The following is a 17503-nucleotide window of genomic DNA, read 5'->3' as shown; positions in this document are numbered from 1 at the left end:
CCGAGTTTGGCTCAAACACGGTTGGATCACTAGGTTCTTTGTGCTTTGTTCGGGCCTATAGGTAGCATTTGCGGTTTTTTCCATCGTTAATAACTTCTACAGCGGTTTAAATATCCAACGAACCATTAAACCAAAACGAATGTTTTCATTCCCAAAGATCACCGGTGCTGCTGTATTTTGGGGGGTGACATTCGTTTCTGGAGCAAATTTCTTGGCGACCAATTTTTTATTTTGTTGAACTTTCTGGATCAAGGCTAGCGAGACGACTTGTGGTCGATGAAATTTACGGTTTCTGTAATGTGAACGGTGCTCTGCCCGCAGGACTCGCGTGATTAATTGGTGCGTGTGACTCCTAGTTTTTAATGGAACGGATTGAGTATTCACAAGATGCATTAGCCACCGGCGGAGTGGCTACCACAAGGAGGCGATTATTTTGTCTTTTATGACGCAAACTGATGTGGATGTCGACTGGTAGCCGAAATCCATCACAACCTATATGCTCATCTGACAGGGATAAAAGGTAACGAAAGTAATTACTATCTGAGTATCGGCTCCCGTTTTCGATTTAGCTTCTTGTGATATCACGTTGTCAATACCAAATCTCGCTCGCTTTTCCAAAACCGGCACACTGCTAAGCGTTTGGTCGTACGTTGGCAGAGATGAGAGGCATCTGAAATGTGGCCTGAATTGGGCATCGAAGCATCAGTGTTAAAGACTGATATCCTGCTGTCTATGATTATGGTGGCCTGACTTGGTTGTTTACTTATTATTCATCTCCACTAGAAATCTGATGATCTTCCATCAAAATCAGTAAGTAATGCGTAAACGCTCCGTGATAGATACTGCTCGAGTCGAGGGGCCAAACTAGACCTGTGAGTTTGGAAGCCCTGGTGGTATGTTGTTTTCACCTTGAGTTTAATTGTACTGACGATAATACATTTGATGGAAGTTTGGGCTCCAAACTTCTTAATGGATTATGAGCAGTTCGGGATCCTTATGCAGTCCATGGAGTGTCCTTTCCTGCATTGGTCGGTATAAATTAATGCTCACTTTCTTTCGTTGGAGCAAGGTTGCTTCTCGGACAACAATTTCGTTAATCTCCTAAGGAGATGATGTGGCCACAAAAGGTAAGGGACGGTATGGAAAACCGAAGGGAAGTGCTACGTTACCGAAGGAAGCGTTGGCGTCTTGCGCTATTCTTCCCACTGAGAAGGGCTGTTGAGGTGTAAGTTTCGTCACTGTCAGTTTCTGCTAGACAAACGTTGGATCATAGTTTGACCGACCCTCAGTATGTAGGCGTTTGATGATTCTGTGTATTTTTTTGCGAATGGGCCAACCAACCGGATCAGCCAACCAGACGACCTGTCAATCGAATCTCACTGTCAAAAGTTAACAACCAACGCTGATATATCCTCGGACTACGGTGCAGCGTTAGTCAGTTATATGCTGGTGTGTCTATTATTGGAAAAGAGACGTTTGCAAACACAGGATGTGCCCGATGTACGAACAGCAGCCACTGCTTACTGCTACTGCTTACTTTGATGAGTCGTCTCTATTAGTGTGGAGATTACCATGGGATATCCGGTCTAATAGGAGCTCCTCGTAACACCCATTGTGGAACTCCCTCGTGTCTGGCCAACCACGATAAGTTTTGGCTTCAAAATCTGGGACCTATAACGATAGGTTTATGTGCTTTCATTCGTTGTTCCCGTAAGTGGTTATTGCGGAGACAAGATGGCTCAGTGATTAGAGCGCGGATTTACTGAATGGAGGGTCCGTGATTCGAACCCGATCTCTGCCTCTCGACTTCCCTTTTCTTGGCTTGGGCACCCTGGCAGTATCTCAGCCCTCGTGCTTCCTTCGGGTGGCACGGGAGCTAGGCACTGGTTGTTACAGCTACTGAGTGCTGCATAGCAAAAAGGCAAGACGTAGCGTATCTGTGGTTGTCTTAAGGTAATCCATTTGTCCATCAATCTATCTGAGCTTGTCAGCAGTGCATCTTTTTCCTGACGAGATCTGAACTCTGGGTTTATAATATGCGAAGCAAGATTGTTATCTCCAATCTACCAACAAACTACGTAGCTGAACAATCGCGTCCGAACAGGTGAACTCTTCGAATCATGGCCCAGTAATTGCTATCCAGGTGATGTCGATCACCCACAGCGCAAATGACATTGTAAGTGATTTTAAAGGTCAACCCTAGATCCCACACACAGATCACGTTGCACCAGACTTCCATCGACGAGTAAAATATGCTCTGGAAGTCGAACATGTATGCTACCGTTTTCCTCTGCCAAGTATGATACTGGTGATATGGTGTCTCAACTGTCATATGAAACTTCCGGAGCCTGGGCGATCCACCTTTTTAAAATCTTCCTTGCAATCACAATAAGGATACACGCTGTGTGAAATAGGTGGCTTTTCCCGATGGTATTCCAACATTCTAGTGCCGAGCATAGTATTGGGCGTGCTCCAGTTAACGTTAGGCAGCATCATGTTGCTTCTGATATGTCGCATGTTCGGGTTCTCATCTCCGTATGAAGCTTTTACTGTTTGCTGCAGATTAAGCGCAGCGTTTTGGTTGGTATGTAGTGTAGTAGTACTAGTGATCTATTGAGCAGTCTGCAGATATGAAGTGGTCCGACTGCGGAATAACTTACATACCCGGCTATCCAATGCAACAGGTAACCGTCGTCTCCCGCTCACTGAGACAATCTTGTATCCGCTTGTACCTCTTAAGCCTTGTGTTCATGAACGGAGAAATGATTTCATCCATAAATAAAATACTAAACTTCCTGTTATTTCTGTCATGTAGTGAGAAGTGGTGGGCATTTCAAACAGTCGTTATACTTAGTGTTACTTATCACCGAGAAAATCCAGCTTCGTAATTGTTTTACACCCGATTAGCTATGATAAAAAACAATCCTCTTTCAGTTTATGAACTTGTAAGGTATGTTCCACAGTTCCACGCATGTACTGGCTTGATAAGCTGGTAAACACATGTTTAGTGTCAGTCAGCTAATTATCGTGCACATGTATAAAGTCATTAGTGACATTGATCGATGGAAGGCAACTCACCGATGCTTTGATTATGGTGCATACTTCTGGCGAGGGAGGATCACGCCGTAGTCGGATCGGCCTTGGTTTCGTCGGATCTAGTTCACTGGAGTTAAAGTAACGAGTCTGAAAATGGCTTCATTTATAGTAAAACAGACGGATTATGACGCTGGTCGTCCTCGAGGTATGTATATGGGAACCTGGAAGTCAGATGCCAGCTCTGTGTACTGCAATGTGGTCATTAGCTGGCCATTGCTTGGGATTCTTTTGTCACCGGCACAACCTTCATTGTTACTCACCAGAGTTGAAGTGCCGTTATCATCATTTCACAGGAAAGTGTCGCGAGGGTCACCGCACGGTTCGGAGTTCATTGCGCTCAAAGGGAGCCGAGGCTTATGTTTCACTTAGAACACGTAAACATTCTCAAGCGAACTGGTATTAGGGTTGTGGTCGGACCCGAAATAGCTCAGCCTATTGAGACCCTTCACCGTTACCAGTAGCTGATCGTGTGACTCTGGCACAAACAGTTTCAGATTGTTAAACTCCGGATCACGTGTCCGTGGACTCATTTGCGTAAACGCTGCATTTGATTTGCATGATTCTTAAGTTGTATAGACATTTTGAGTACTGGCTGCTTCACCTGAGTGGCCGTTTATCCTAGCGATTAAATATCGAGCGATAAGCTTGAAATCTCACTGCATGTTTGTGAGTGTTGTTCCAAGTTTCGTACTCGAATTTTTGGATCAAAGGATTCTGGATTTTTGATGGTGAAAATTTTCCCGGCTTTTTAAGAATCCAAACGGACATCGTTGCGCTATCCTTTTTGCCGTGGACGTGTAAATCTACGGTTGTGTTAGAATATCCGCAATTGCAGCATTTCACCCGATGTGTGGATCATATACCTTACTCGGAAACTAACCTCAGACTCAAAGGTCTTTTGGCGAACTAACATGTTATTGCTGCCAAGTTTCTGCGATTCTCTTACTGTTTACGGCTGTTTAGCTCCGTAAGAGAAAAAAATAAGTGAGCAACTATTCTGCTAGGCAATTTCCTGACACTGAATGGATTAGAAACTAATGTACTACATAATCCCGTAAGGTACCAGAGCCCTGGAACTGATCTGTTCCAATATTTGTTTTCCTCAAGATTACGGATGAGCAGTCACGTAATTAGCATCCATTTTGCTGAGCATAGTATTCTGTCAGGCCAGGAGCGCTCGAATTGTCTAGATATGGTGAGTTGTTGGAATTTGTTATCTTCTAAGACGATTAACAACTAGACTTCTTTTCTTCGGAACTTATCGCAGTAGTCTGCAACCTGGAACTCATTACCGCGTGATGGAAAACCGGCTTTTTTCTTCAATAGGTTGCCTAGTCTAGCGAAAGCATCTCTTACGTTCTCATCATGTAACTCTCACATTGTCAGCGTATATATTCTGTGAGCAACTGTTTTGCTTATTTCCATGATCTATTACTACCATACTTACAGTATAGTATCGAGTAATTTGTCTGTTTGTCAGTTTATTGAAATGACCAGCTTATCGGGACGTACGTACGTGCTTTTTCAAGAAACCGCGAACATATTTCTGCCGGTGGTGGAATCCGAGGTTGCATTTGATGCAACACACCTGCCGGACTGTATGTACTACTCAAGTTGTCTATAATCAACATAGTTTATCTTGTCCACTTTTTGTCAGTTCGATGGTAGAGAGACAAATTGCTTTTGTTTCCGGTCCTCGTGATTTAAAGGAGTTGATATTCCAGTGCTAGATTACATTCGCTTGTTTGATTAGCAGGCGACCCAAACATGTGATGTGCTAACCGCTCGTTTGCAGATGAGGGTGGCGCAACCAGGTCCACATATCGATTTCACCTGAAGGCGCGTCTGCGCGATCAATGTGCAGTGGAGTGTATGTGAACATACTGACCACATTGGCCACCTAAAGGGCAGAATATGAGTCTCGTCACACGATATGTGGCCAAAATAATCTTGTCGATGGTCTCCAGTAAGTATATCGGTGGGGTTTGTGGGCAGGTGAAAAGATAGGACTGTTGGTGATCAAAGTATCATGCATGCCGCTGTCTTGAAAATGTCTTCCAATCTGTTGGCGATGTCTCCTCTACGTTTGTTAGTGTCCTCATATGTTTCTCCCTCACTTTCGTTCTTTTTAAAATCTAAGTGAATGTGTTGCTTTACCGTCCCGTCCACAGGGACGTTAGTGTTTGAACATATATACACTGGTGCATTGTAACAACTCTCCGCTTATCTACCTATCCGCTTTTCTGATAGGTTCTGACTGAGCAGTCGCCTCCAGCCTGAGGATTCACTTTGGTTGGGTTGAATTAGATTATCCAGCACTCGATGTGTGGACGATGACCTTCAATTCATCTTTTTTTCCGGAGAGAGAGGGATATTAGATGTTAGGGCAGTTTTTAATACTCTGATTGTGTAAAATTACTTACTAAGTGCTGTGCATTCAGTTCCCTATCAATATTTGCTGAGGAATAAAGTGGGAAATTCGACAGAATCAAGGAGGTGATCAAATTTTGGAGGCAACTATGCTTGTGTTTCAAGCCGTAGTCAACTGTGTTCGATGGAACATCAACCAGCAATACGTTTATGAGTAAGAATATGATTGATGAGAATGCAAAACTCCAGAATTGCGAATCATGGATGGTTCGTAACCTACGAATTCAGTTAACTTTGTCAGTTGAGACTTTCCGGGTAGTCGCAAACTTACCATTGGATATGTCATTGAAAAAGTTGTTCCTAATATATGTTCTGTTAGCCTATTGGCGATGAATCTTCACACTTTCGGATATACAGGATTCCCTATCTATTGGCAAACACAACTTTCTCTATTTGTTCAGCTATCAACGCGTTGATTGCCCTGAATTTTTCGAACTAATAGCCGTGCGACTTTTCGTCTAATAATGTTTCGGTTATCCCTACTCCATTCTGATTGGGTGAGATTCATCTCCCCGCACCGAGGTTGGGGAATTCGGTTCCTTTGTGGTCAGCTGGTGAGGCAAAGTGAGAATCCAGTTTGTGAGACAGAAACCCGGGTGCTCCTTTGCAAAGTTCTGTGGAAAGTGAGAGAAGTCGTGAAAAGGAGTTACAATTACTCTAGTAGACCAGCGAAATTATTTGATGTACTTGCTTACCCTTTCTCAGACATCCGAGAGCAAAGGCTAAGCTACCTGCGTCCTTCAGAGCAATTTATTGTCTTGACTGTCGTTCCATACCGCAGTTGCATACTGGAACGAAGAGGTGTTTTGTGTGTGTGTGTGTGTGTGTCTAGCCTGTGCATTTCCGCGTCCAGGTGCCGTTTTTTAGGGTTACTGTTTTGTGTATACGGTACGCGACCTGTTTTTACTCAACCAAAGTGTATTGTTGCTTTCTATTCGAGCTTTGGCGGTCAATGGAATGGTGGTGTTATGCGAAACAATAGTTATCGGAAAACGCGGTAACCTCGTCTGATTGTTACCGTAAAAAGGATATTTTTAATTTGTGCTCCATACCAAAATCTTTTCTTGCAGTTGCATTTACACGACAACGAACTCGCTCCGGAAATGGCATAGTCGACAAGGAAGAAAAGATTTGTTCCTCGGATTGGTTTCAAATGCCAGCGTCTGAAAGATGAATGAGACAAGTGAATGAGATGATTGAATATTTCGGCTAACGCCACCAATATTCTCCCAACTTTATTAATTTACAAAACAAATTTCTCAGGATGTTATGATCCGTAATTTACTCGGAAACATCACCTTACGATATCACGGATCACAGGAGGGTCTAAACGGTTAGTGAACGAGTGTTACCAAATGCATCAAGTCCCCTAGAAAGCAACACCCACTTTGAATCATAAAAGTTAAATGTCAGACTCGAATCAGACTCTGATCCTTTCAACGGGAGAGTGGTGCCACGGTCTAGGTTCAATGACTTAACTTCACCATATGGTAAGAAAAAGCAATCTGCTGTTCAGACTCGTATCATTCAGTGATTTGCCGTTCGAAAATGTGCAAGGCCGGTGCTAATTCACTATAGTGCACATGGAATTAATTGACGTTCAGTTTTGAAACGTGCACGCTACATATTTGTTTTTGATGGAATTAGTCTTTTATTTTGGTCTGTATGTTGAAATTGATTAATTTTTCGATCAGCCAAGGTTCAGGCTGTAAATGTGCGCTGCTAATGTCCTGTCATTTAATGTCGCGGCATTCAATACTACTTAACTAAAAAGGATTGATCATTGTACGTAAGTGACAAATCCATTATACCGAATCTGAGTAGACTCCCTCGTTCATGACAGTCTATTCACAATTAAGCCCAGTCACTAGATTCTAAATCCGTGGCTTTCACCATGCAAAAGGTTTCCAGGCTTACGAAAAGACAATAGCGTAGCAACATTTCATTTGAGAGGTGAATCATAACTGTGCAACTCACCACGGTGTTCACCATTTGCCTCGAAATGCTGAGGCGATGGAAACTTCAAGACTATCTCACTAACAGCGACAAAAACGATGTTTATGTGCCTAATATTTGCTCTCTCGTGGTAAGACTTATAGCAACCACTCGGCTTGTGGCAGCCTTACATCCATCAGCGGCCACGTAGGAATTTGAAGAGGTCTCTTTTGGTCGTTTGTTTGTTCGCTGAACCGGATAATTTGACCGCGAACGCTTGGTTACCAGTCAGGATGACATGATCGTTGCGCTGTTTGGGACATGAGCGGAGCATAGGGGTTCTCTAGTGGTTGCACAAAGCCACTATACGCAACTACGTCTACTGTACCTGAGCTACCAACATTCTCCTTGATACCAAATATCAGTTTCAGTGAAAAGTTGCCAACCTTTTCCCAGCGAAAGAGCATCGTTCCTGGACCCATGGTTTGCAATTTACTGGGCTTGTGTTTTGGACATTTAATTTCAGAAACCAACCGGCCCATGATTTCAACCGAGCTCCATCGCAAACTCGGTGGGTCGTACTAGGGGCAAACACTCGTCCCAAGCCTTACTGGTTATCGCTAAACAGTGCGAATATTATGTCTGTTCAAAGTTGTGTTTTGATTAAATATGACACTGTGGATTGGAAGTCAACGAATGACCTTGTCTCCCTAAATAACATTTGTCTAATCAGAACAGCATACACCAGAGTTTCACACCTCCTATTTCATACGCATCGACACCGATATACAAAAATGTTTGAAAGTTAACTCAAAGATATATATATGAAGAGACATCTTTGCCTTGGCAGTAAGGCGAGGCAGAGGTACTTCGATTATATCTTCCGCTGTTTTTAAATTAATCTGACTTGAGAGTAACAAGGTAGGATGGAAGGACATTTTTTTGTTCTCAGCATAGATAGCCTGATGGTCAGAGTGCCTTGTTTGACTACAGTCTTTTTTTACAACCCTATTTTCGGAAGAGGAAAAAATCTGAAAATGACTGATGAAATGTACCTTGTGCCGCATTCTTGGCAGTATTCCCCACTTGCTACGTAATCTTTCGGTGGACTGTTTTGGTTTGCCTTTATTTGATCCGACTCTGAATCAGCGGAACTTGCGTACGCCGGGTCAATCCAGCGCGGCGCCACCTGGAACGCCACGAACCTTTCTGTACAGGAGGTGAGTGGTTGTCTACAATCATCAATTTTGCCCGCTAACTGTGGCATGCGTTCACGCACGATAGCGCAGACGGCTTCACAAGCGTAGCGACCTGTAAGACTGCTTGTTCCAGCACTTGAGCGACACCGCTGTTGAACGGACTTGTGAACGCAATCTAGAAGGCTGCCTGGAACCAAGACTCGATCCGTTTTGTTCATACCTTGTCCTTCAGTCTGATTACCTCCTTGTTCTGTATCAAAGAGGCTTTGTAAAAGTGCAGTCTGCTCCAGACGACATGCCTCGATTGCGTTCAGGGCACGAAGCTGAGCTTCATAAGGATCCTGATCTATTCTACCCAAAATTTCGTCTGTTGGTTCCTCCTGAAGCTCTGGTTCCTCAGGTTCCGAAGGTTGTGCTTCTGTCGTTGTGTCGTTACTGTTCTCCGCGATCTCATTTGTTTTTTCATTCTCTAGAGAAGGTAACGGGGGGATGCTGAAGTCTGGCCCGCGTGACTCTGATTCCTCGCCATAAAACGAAGATTGTGGTTTGTTTAGTGAGTACTCGCTGGACGTTAGAGGTTTTCGTGCTGAGGGATCTGGTACATACCCGTAAGCCTCCGGATGCGCAGAGCCCATATAGGCTTGGTGTTGGTTTTTAGACCGAAAATCTTTAATTGGATTCTGTGGCTGTAGCGCTTCATTGTAGATATGCTGTGGAGTGAAACGGTCTTCTTCGGGTTGTGGCCCGCGGTAAAAATTCCAGTCTAAAAGAAGAGAGGACTGAAGCTTAACAACTCATCGAAACGTTTCAGGAGGTCGTGCTGTGAAGAAACATTGTAACACATTGTTCTGAGTTATGCTGATATCCCTATCTGAATGATAGAGTGGTTGAGAGTGTAGCATGCTGCTTTCGGTCATCTGAATCCGAACCTCACGCGTGCATTGCAGGGATGAAGGAATAAATGACAATTTACTAAATCTTTCTGGTAAGGGTGATACCTCATCAGTCTAGTTTTCTTTCTTACTTGCCAAGTAAACAGAAACCGAAAAATAACAAGCAATTTCCAAGTGGAATCTCTGTGGTGTTTCATTGCTCAAGTGAAGTGTTTTCGTGTGCCTCACACAGCTATCTTCTACTGGTCATGCGCCAAGTAAGAATGGCTCGAAATCGGTGTTATATGACTTGGAAACAAACAGTGCAAATATTGACCGGGAAACTCGTTCTCCTTGCTAGCTATCATCTTCTTTATGGGTACTCCAGAACAAAACACCAGTGATTTATGACTGATGGGCGTGGTCCAATCACGAAGCGGTTGGTGTGCAACTATCGCCTCCACCGTGTCACTATTCTCGATTATCATTCCATAGGAATAACGGTACTATCCAGTTTCACTCAACTGGTCAAGCTGAGGATTATCCTATTACAGATAAAAGGAGCCACGTTGATCGAAGCAGAATACTTTTGGGTCAAGGTTCATGAGTGACAACTTGGAATGACCTTAAACCTCTGTTACACTTCGGCGAGCCTTTCGCACTAGGAAACTCGCTGCCGAATACTGATGTGCTGAAAATCCAGCCAAAGTTTTTGAGCCGCACGGCGTTGGAGTTATCTTCAACTCGTTATAAACAGTAAAACAGTGCTCTTCAGCTAGCATTGCGAACGTAGTAAAATTGAATATGGAACTCATTGGTTTGACGGGCGACTGCAATAGTGCATCTGTGATGAGCATGCCTTTTACTTGAGTAAGTTCCGGCGCCATGAGGGATCGAGTTTGGGACTAAAGCTAGTTCCAATATCTCCATTCACAATGCGAATGACGAAAGTCAAGTCATATCCTGGACGGTCGCCAGGGTGCTCGGGTTTGAGGTACTCTAAAGCACCTAAAATTCTGGACAAACTGCTTTTCATCAACAAAAGTAACCCTTAGTTCTCTGGTTGAGGGTAGATGCTTTTGTAAGATTCAATTCACACTAGAGGAATGGGGAAGTAACGGAAGCTGCACACACGGGTAGAAGGTTCTTCTCAATGGTGTGACAATTGTTGGCCAAAAAAAGAACTAAGGAAGCAGCCAACAAACTCCGTTTCAGTCCACAACAAGAGAAAGCATTTAACGCGTCCACAGTAGAGGAGTTCAGGATCAATTACACGGTGGGGACTGAATGAGATCTACTGAAGAGCCGGAAACGGTCTAAACTTGGGCCAATCTTTCGACAGTGGTTCGACACGTCTTTTTCATATGGATTCGGCAGATAGGTTGGCGGGCGGTGAGAATGTGATCAGATGTGCAACTGCAGTATGGCAGTCAATCGATCCTACGCTGGTACTGTATTGCGCATTTGTACAGACGCCAAATCCGACCATCGATATAGTACATCTCGATGCAGTGAACAAAAGCAAACATGGGAAGCGGTTCCACGATCAGACACATTATTACCAGTGCAAATGCTGAAGCGAGGTAGCTTATCAGTGGATCGAGTTCTGTTAGAAACCTCGGAACAGGTAAGTGAGACACGTATTATCGCATAAAACGACAACGCAAAAGCTCCATTAAGACAAAACAACGTAATTTCGCTATTTTCTGGGGTGCAGTTTTTTTGGGGGTAAGCGATTGTAATCTTCTAAAGAACAGTGTTTTCTCATGATAGGCTAAGTTCGTAATTGGTTTCGGTGATAATTAACCTCCAATGCAAAATTAACTGAGCACCCTTTGACTCTCTAGATGGACTCGGCTCCGGGTATGTTTTTAAGACCAAAAGTGTCCATTATGGAAATCGACTGCAGCTGACTGACTCTGTGTATGTGAGAAAATCAGGAATGTTGGTAGTGTGAGGAGATTCGGGATTTTTGTGGAGATTTCGTCCTGTGAGTGAAACCAATCTATGCTGAAAAGCCGATAAACACTGTACAGCTGTTTCATCCTTATTGGGAATCATCAGCAGTGCGCATCTCACGAAACTCCGGAGAGTCTCTAGTATTTTGAACACTTAACCGTTCGGATACGAGTGGCTGATCAGCAGCTTGATTAGCTCGCATTTAGACAGAATATAGCGCCGCCCATCCTTCAACCATGGGGTCCACATCACGCGGTTACGTGTTGAATGGCTCTTCGAGCAGCGACTTCTCAGAACGGTTGAGTCGCGAGTTCGAGACTCTCCGGAGTTTCGTGAGATGCGGATTGCTGACAATTCCCAGTAAGAATGAAACAGCTGTGCAGTGCTTCTAGGCTTTTTAGCATAGATTGTCTTCACTTACAGGACGAAACCTCCACAAAAATCAGGAGTCATCTCTAAATACCTTGATATTACGAAGGATCTATGTCCACAGTACCGCAACAGAAAAAGTCTCTGTAGCACAGATAAGCATGCTGCGCTGATACTTATTTCGAACTGTGTTTTGATCGTCAGTACTACGGAGCTACGATAATCACTTGGAATAATGTTAACTTCACCCTCATTTATCCATAAAAATATTCATTATTCGCTTTACTCTAAGCAGCAAAGGTCCCAAAAGTATATTATCCCTTCCACCTACGTGACTTGACAAGATGTTTGCTTTGGTTATGTCTGACAGGAATGAAGTATTTGTGTGAATATTTATGCGTTGTAGACCTGAAAACTACGTAGTAACCAGATACAAAATCGGTCGCATAAGCTAGTGTTGGTAAAATTATTTGACGCACGGTCAAATATGCTTCATCATCATATACTAAAAAAAGTGATGCTGAATTAACCTGGAAAAGTTCTTCCGGTCTGAAAGTCATCCCACTTCATCGTCATATTACATCGGTAGAGGATCAGTGGTATGCCGTTAACAGGGAGCGGTTACGAAAACTTTCGTCTTGGGATAAATAATGACGTAGCAGTATTTTACAATCGATGGAGTACATTAATTATACGGTTACCGAATCTCTCTGACAGTCAACGACCGGTTGGGGCTTATCAGGTGGGCTCAGTCTCCGAGTTTTCGCCAACCTTAAATCGGACGCAAATTTGTTTCTTTTAAGGAAGGACATGACTGAATCCCAGCGAACTCCGTAGGTTATGATATTCTTCAACTGAATATGCATGCAAACGTGTGTCCAGGTGGAATGTAAAGCGGACGAAAACTTGAAAACTTTGCCTATGTGATCAGCCTCAAGAAGGGCGGAACCGGTCGTCGGAAATCGAGGAGTTTTCAAAAATCGTATGAGTAACGTGTTCCGTCTGGACGGTCTACCGCGATACCTCAATGGTCGTGTCAAATAAAATAGAGACAGCATTTATGCCGTGAATTCATTTGAAGAATATCATAAACGAGAGATTTAGATGGGATTCATCTGAAGTTCCCGTTAGTTTACAATTCACAGTATTCCGGACTACTTTTGGACTGATTCATACTAACAGCGCGTGGCGGCTGGGTCAACCAGAATCAGCACTGCTGAAGATTTAGCTAAAGTTGCAAGTTTTAGGAAGAGACTTTTGCTGCATGACTAGCTTTCAGTGGTTCTACTGTTGGGATATTGGATATTTCTCGATTCCATAAGACGCTTGATGATTATGAACACCATATGAAATCGATGAAATTTCAACACATCTAGCTTCTCAGGGTCTAAAACCAAATGAAATGAGGCGCGATGGTGCGGATGGAAGCTCCAGAAAATACATAAAATGTGGGAATTATTCTGGCGAACGGACAAATTTTGGCGACACAATATTTTCAACCAAAGATCGAGACGGAAGAGTAAATACCTTTTAGTTTCCCAAGAGGACTAACCCATCCCCTATGAGGAAATATATCAATGGAATTACCACGTGTAACTGATCAGTAAGTTCAGCAAGCAGACAAACCATTTTGGCAGACTCTATTTGACTACACGTTTCTCTATTTGGCCTAGAGTCTATCGTAGAATGTGCATACAGCCCTACATCACAACACGTGCAATACCGTTTGAAGACGAAAGGAGGTAGAAATTTATCAAGCGACAGGTATCGAGTGACCGAATGGATTTCTACCAACGTTTGTCTTGTTTAGTGTCTTTTTACTTGGATTTGGCTGGTAGCCAAAAAAGCCTCTCATAGTCATATCGATTACTGAGCCGTGCAGCCATTACTAAGGTTTACTACGTTTCGTTAATGTGTCCCCCTCGACGGTGCGTGTGTGGACCGAAATTAATTCTCTTGTCCAGATGAAATGAACCATTTCATTGACTACTCATAAAATCCGCTCACTCATGCACTTCCCAAGTTCGATTTTCTTGAAGCAGAAAAAGATGTGATCTCTTCCATGAAGAAGCGCTCTCTTTATTGAAACATTTCTTGCACAATACGTGCTTCTTCAAACGGAATTGCTGTAGCCAACTACGTTTTATAGGGTGTCCAAAACTTGCTCTTCGGTGGAAATCGTACATTCCAAGTTTACCATACCGCAACTGATAAGTTAAAATGATTTATCGATCGCGCTATAATTCTGCCAAACAAAAAACGAGACTTTATTATGTCTGGACAATTTTCAGACAATCATTCTGTGAAAATTCCGTGACCCACACAATATTGAGGGGCATATTCGACCAAACGAGGCCTGAAAAATCGTCAAATATGTGTGAAAGTTTGACCTGCTCTAACAGGAATTAAATGCGTTCAAGAGAAGTTAGGGCCACTTGGTTTAGTTTGCGCTTGATCCGACTATATTCACTTAACCAAGGAAGCACTTATCGGCCAAACTAAACACTGATCGGTAATGCTGAAAATATTGAACCGTTTAAGACACATTTTGGTTGGTTGGTTATCCTTCTAAATAAGTAAGACAAACACAAGGTATATTTTTGGTTAGTTGATTAGGACAGCTCCGTCACCTGTTTTAACAGCAGTTAAATGAAATTTGAGCCTGGACAAAGTTTTCTGAAGTTTCATTGGGTTTTATATGATTCACCTCTGCTTGTTTGCATCTTCCTGAGACTACACCTCATTGTTGCACTAAAGGTATGGCATGCATTAGAGATTTCGATGAATGAAGCAACCCGAAGGAAAGGTCCGAATCATTTACAGAACCGCAGTTCGCATATTCCTTTCGTTATTTGCACCTACGTAACGGCTTGTAATAGAGAACAACTAGAATGCTGTGTTCCTTGAAACACAATCTGGTAAGTTGCGTCCTTGTGTTTGGTACGGAAATTATTTAGCTAGGAATTAAATGATGACTTTTATGGGAAAATGGGATGCTAGTGTAACGGTGATACTACCTATTGGGACATGCGAGTGGTATGTTTTCTTGTAAATCCGCTTGGGATCTCTTGAAAAGTGAGATCTATTACCGAATTTGTGGAATCGCTTTGTAGAAATTGCTTGCAATTGATTAACAGTCGATGAATATCCAGGAAACTTCAGGAAGACGCGTTCAAGGAGAAGATGGATATTCAGTTTTGTAAACAAGATGCATATGAGAGTTTGGCTCCCCTGTCCAATAGTCTGTAACTGTTCAGTTGGCCTTTGAACGTGCTGGTGTTTTGACAGTTCTTTGAGTCCCTGGAGGTTTACAAACATTTTTCGGAGGGATGTTATCTCTTTAGCCAGCATATCTCCGACGCAGAATCACTGATTATCTGAAAATGGTATTAGACTGACCTTCCCTCCCGTGCGCAGGAAACTGTCAGATGCGTGTACTTGTCAATCTAATTTCCATTTTGAAAGTCTGTCTATTGAGGATTTTGAGTAAGCGTTCTTGACACGTCTACGATGAATTTTGTATACTGCTGTGCTCTACTGAAATCTGCCAGTAGATTTGCAGATTCATCCGGTTCGTAGGATGTATCGTCGACACGTTGCAATTAACTGCTTCATCACGTGGTTGCCTTACCATTCCTAGTTTTGTCATGACGTTTTACGCAAATAGTTGTCCCGTTGTGGTGCTCGTGTCTATGCGACGGTATAATCATTTTTTAAATGCTGATTGTGTGGTATGCCTACAAGAATACAAACCAGATAATGAAATATCAATTTCGCTTTTATGGTCTCTTTTAGCATCAAGTCTACCGATTGTTGAGCACATTTGATGAAGGTAGCTGACACCACGTAGTGTGAATCTAAATAGCACAGTTAACCGACCACCAGTATTTCATGTTCCGCGAGTTGAATCGCCTACCGCTCAATGATGTATGTAATCGGTGAGTTTTCACTCAAGATGACGTACGTTCTACGGTGCTAATATCGTCCAAATTCGAATCACTAAACAAGCAGGAAAATTAGTGAAACATTCATCTTCTTTAATAAAACCCGTTTCCGGACATTTCTCAGATGTCAGATAAGCAGCCTGGTTGCACAGAAAACTCAGATTCTGTTGGTCGGTGCAACAGGCCATGAATAATAGTGTGGCCCAGTGGTCATTTAAAGATGAGCTGAAGCTAGCTTTTGATTTCACGGTAGACGAATACTTCCAGGGACTTGTGCTATATAAGAAACGTTTCAAAGTCCATCAAGGTTTCGGTTTCGTGTCTTCCCAGTCATACACTTTGCTACTAAGTCAGAATTAGCCACATCATCTGAAATTACTATATCAACATACGGAACTTGGTTTCCTCAATTTCCTTGTAGTATTCTCGTCTGTTCTACCTATAATTACATCACAAATTTCTTACGGCAAGCCACCATACGTAATTGATAAGACAGGTTTTTTTCAGCTTGCTTATGACCGCATAAGCATAGTTGTATTAGGTGAAACGACCCTTAAGTAAAGCACCGGAACGTGCTGGTGTTTTGACAGTTCTTTGAGTCCCTGGAGGTTTACAAACATTTTTCGGAGGGATGTTATCTCTTTAGCCAGCATATCTCCGACGCAGAATCACTGATTATCTGAAAATGGTATTAGACTGACCTTCCCTCCCGTGCGCAGGAAACTGTCAGATGCGTGTACTTGTCAATCTAATTTCCATTTTGAAAGTCTGTCTATTGAGGATTTTGAGTAAGCGTTCTTGACACGTCTACGATGAATTTTGTATACTGCTGTGCTCTACTGAAATCTGCCAGTAGATTTGCAGATTCATCCGGTTCGTAGGATGTATCGTCGACACGTTGCAATTAACTGCTTCATCACGTGGTTGCCTTACCATTCCTAGTTTTGTCATGACGTTTTACGCAAATAGTTGTCCCGTTGTGGTGCTCGTGTCTATGCGACGGTATAATCATTTTTTAAATGCTGATTGTGTGGTATGCCTACAAGAATACAAACCAGATAATGAAATATCAATTTCGCTTTTATGGTCTCTTTTAGCATCAAGTCTACCGATTGTTGAGCACATTTGATGAAGGTAGCTGACACCACGTAGTGTGAATCTAAATAGCACAGTTAACCGACCACCAGTATTTCATGTTCCGCGAGTTGAATCGCCTACCGCTCAATGATGTATGTAATCGGTGAGTTTTCACTCAAGATGACGTACGTTCTACGGTGCTAATATCGTCCAAATTCGAATCACTAAACAAGCAGGAAAATTAGTGAAACATTCATCTTCTTTAATAAAACCCGTTTCCGGACATTTCTCAGATGTCAGATAAGCAGCCTGGTTGCACAGAAAACTCAGATTCTGTTGGTCGGTGCAACAGGCCATGAATAATAGTGTGGCCCAGTGGTCATTTAAAGATGAGCTGAAGCTAGCTTTTGATTTCACGGTAGACGAATACTTCCAGGGACTTGTGCTATATAAGAAACGTTTCAAAGTCCATCAAGGTTTCGGTTTCGTGTCTTCCCAGTCATACACTTTGCTACTAAGTCAGAATTAGCCACATCATCTGAAATTACTATATCAACATACGGAACTTGGTTTCCTCAATTTCCTTGTAGTATTCTCGTCTGTTCTACCTATAATTACATCA

The 17503-nt window shown here is 42.8% G+C and overlaps 1 protein-coding gene across 1 annotated transcript; it reads right to left on the bottom strand.

Annotated features, from left to right (window-relative positions):
- Nucleotides 1-6508: 6508 nt before the first annotated feature.
- On the bottom strand, nt 6509-9295 carry T265_00306 (hypothetical protein; the record flags this gene model as incomplete). The annotated part of the gene is made up of 2 exons (XM_009164051.1): nt 6509-6735; nt 8548-9295. The coding sequence occupies 2 exons, from the start codon at nt 9293-9295 to the stop codon at nt 6509-6511; spliced, it is 975 nt and encodes a 324-aa protein (XP_009162315.1).
- Nucleotides 9296-17503: the final 8208 nt, after the last annotated feature.

Source organism: Opisthorchis viverrini, assembly GCF_000715545.1.
Source record: "Opisthorchis viverrini unplaced genomic scaffold opera_v5_3, whole genome shotgun sequence".
Taxonomy (NCBI): domain Eukaryota; kingdom Metazoa; phylum Platyhelminthes; class Trematoda; order Opisthorchiida; family Opisthorchiidae; genus Opisthorchis; species Opisthorchis viverrini.
This window is presented reverse-complemented; position numbering and strand designations above follow the sequence as displayed.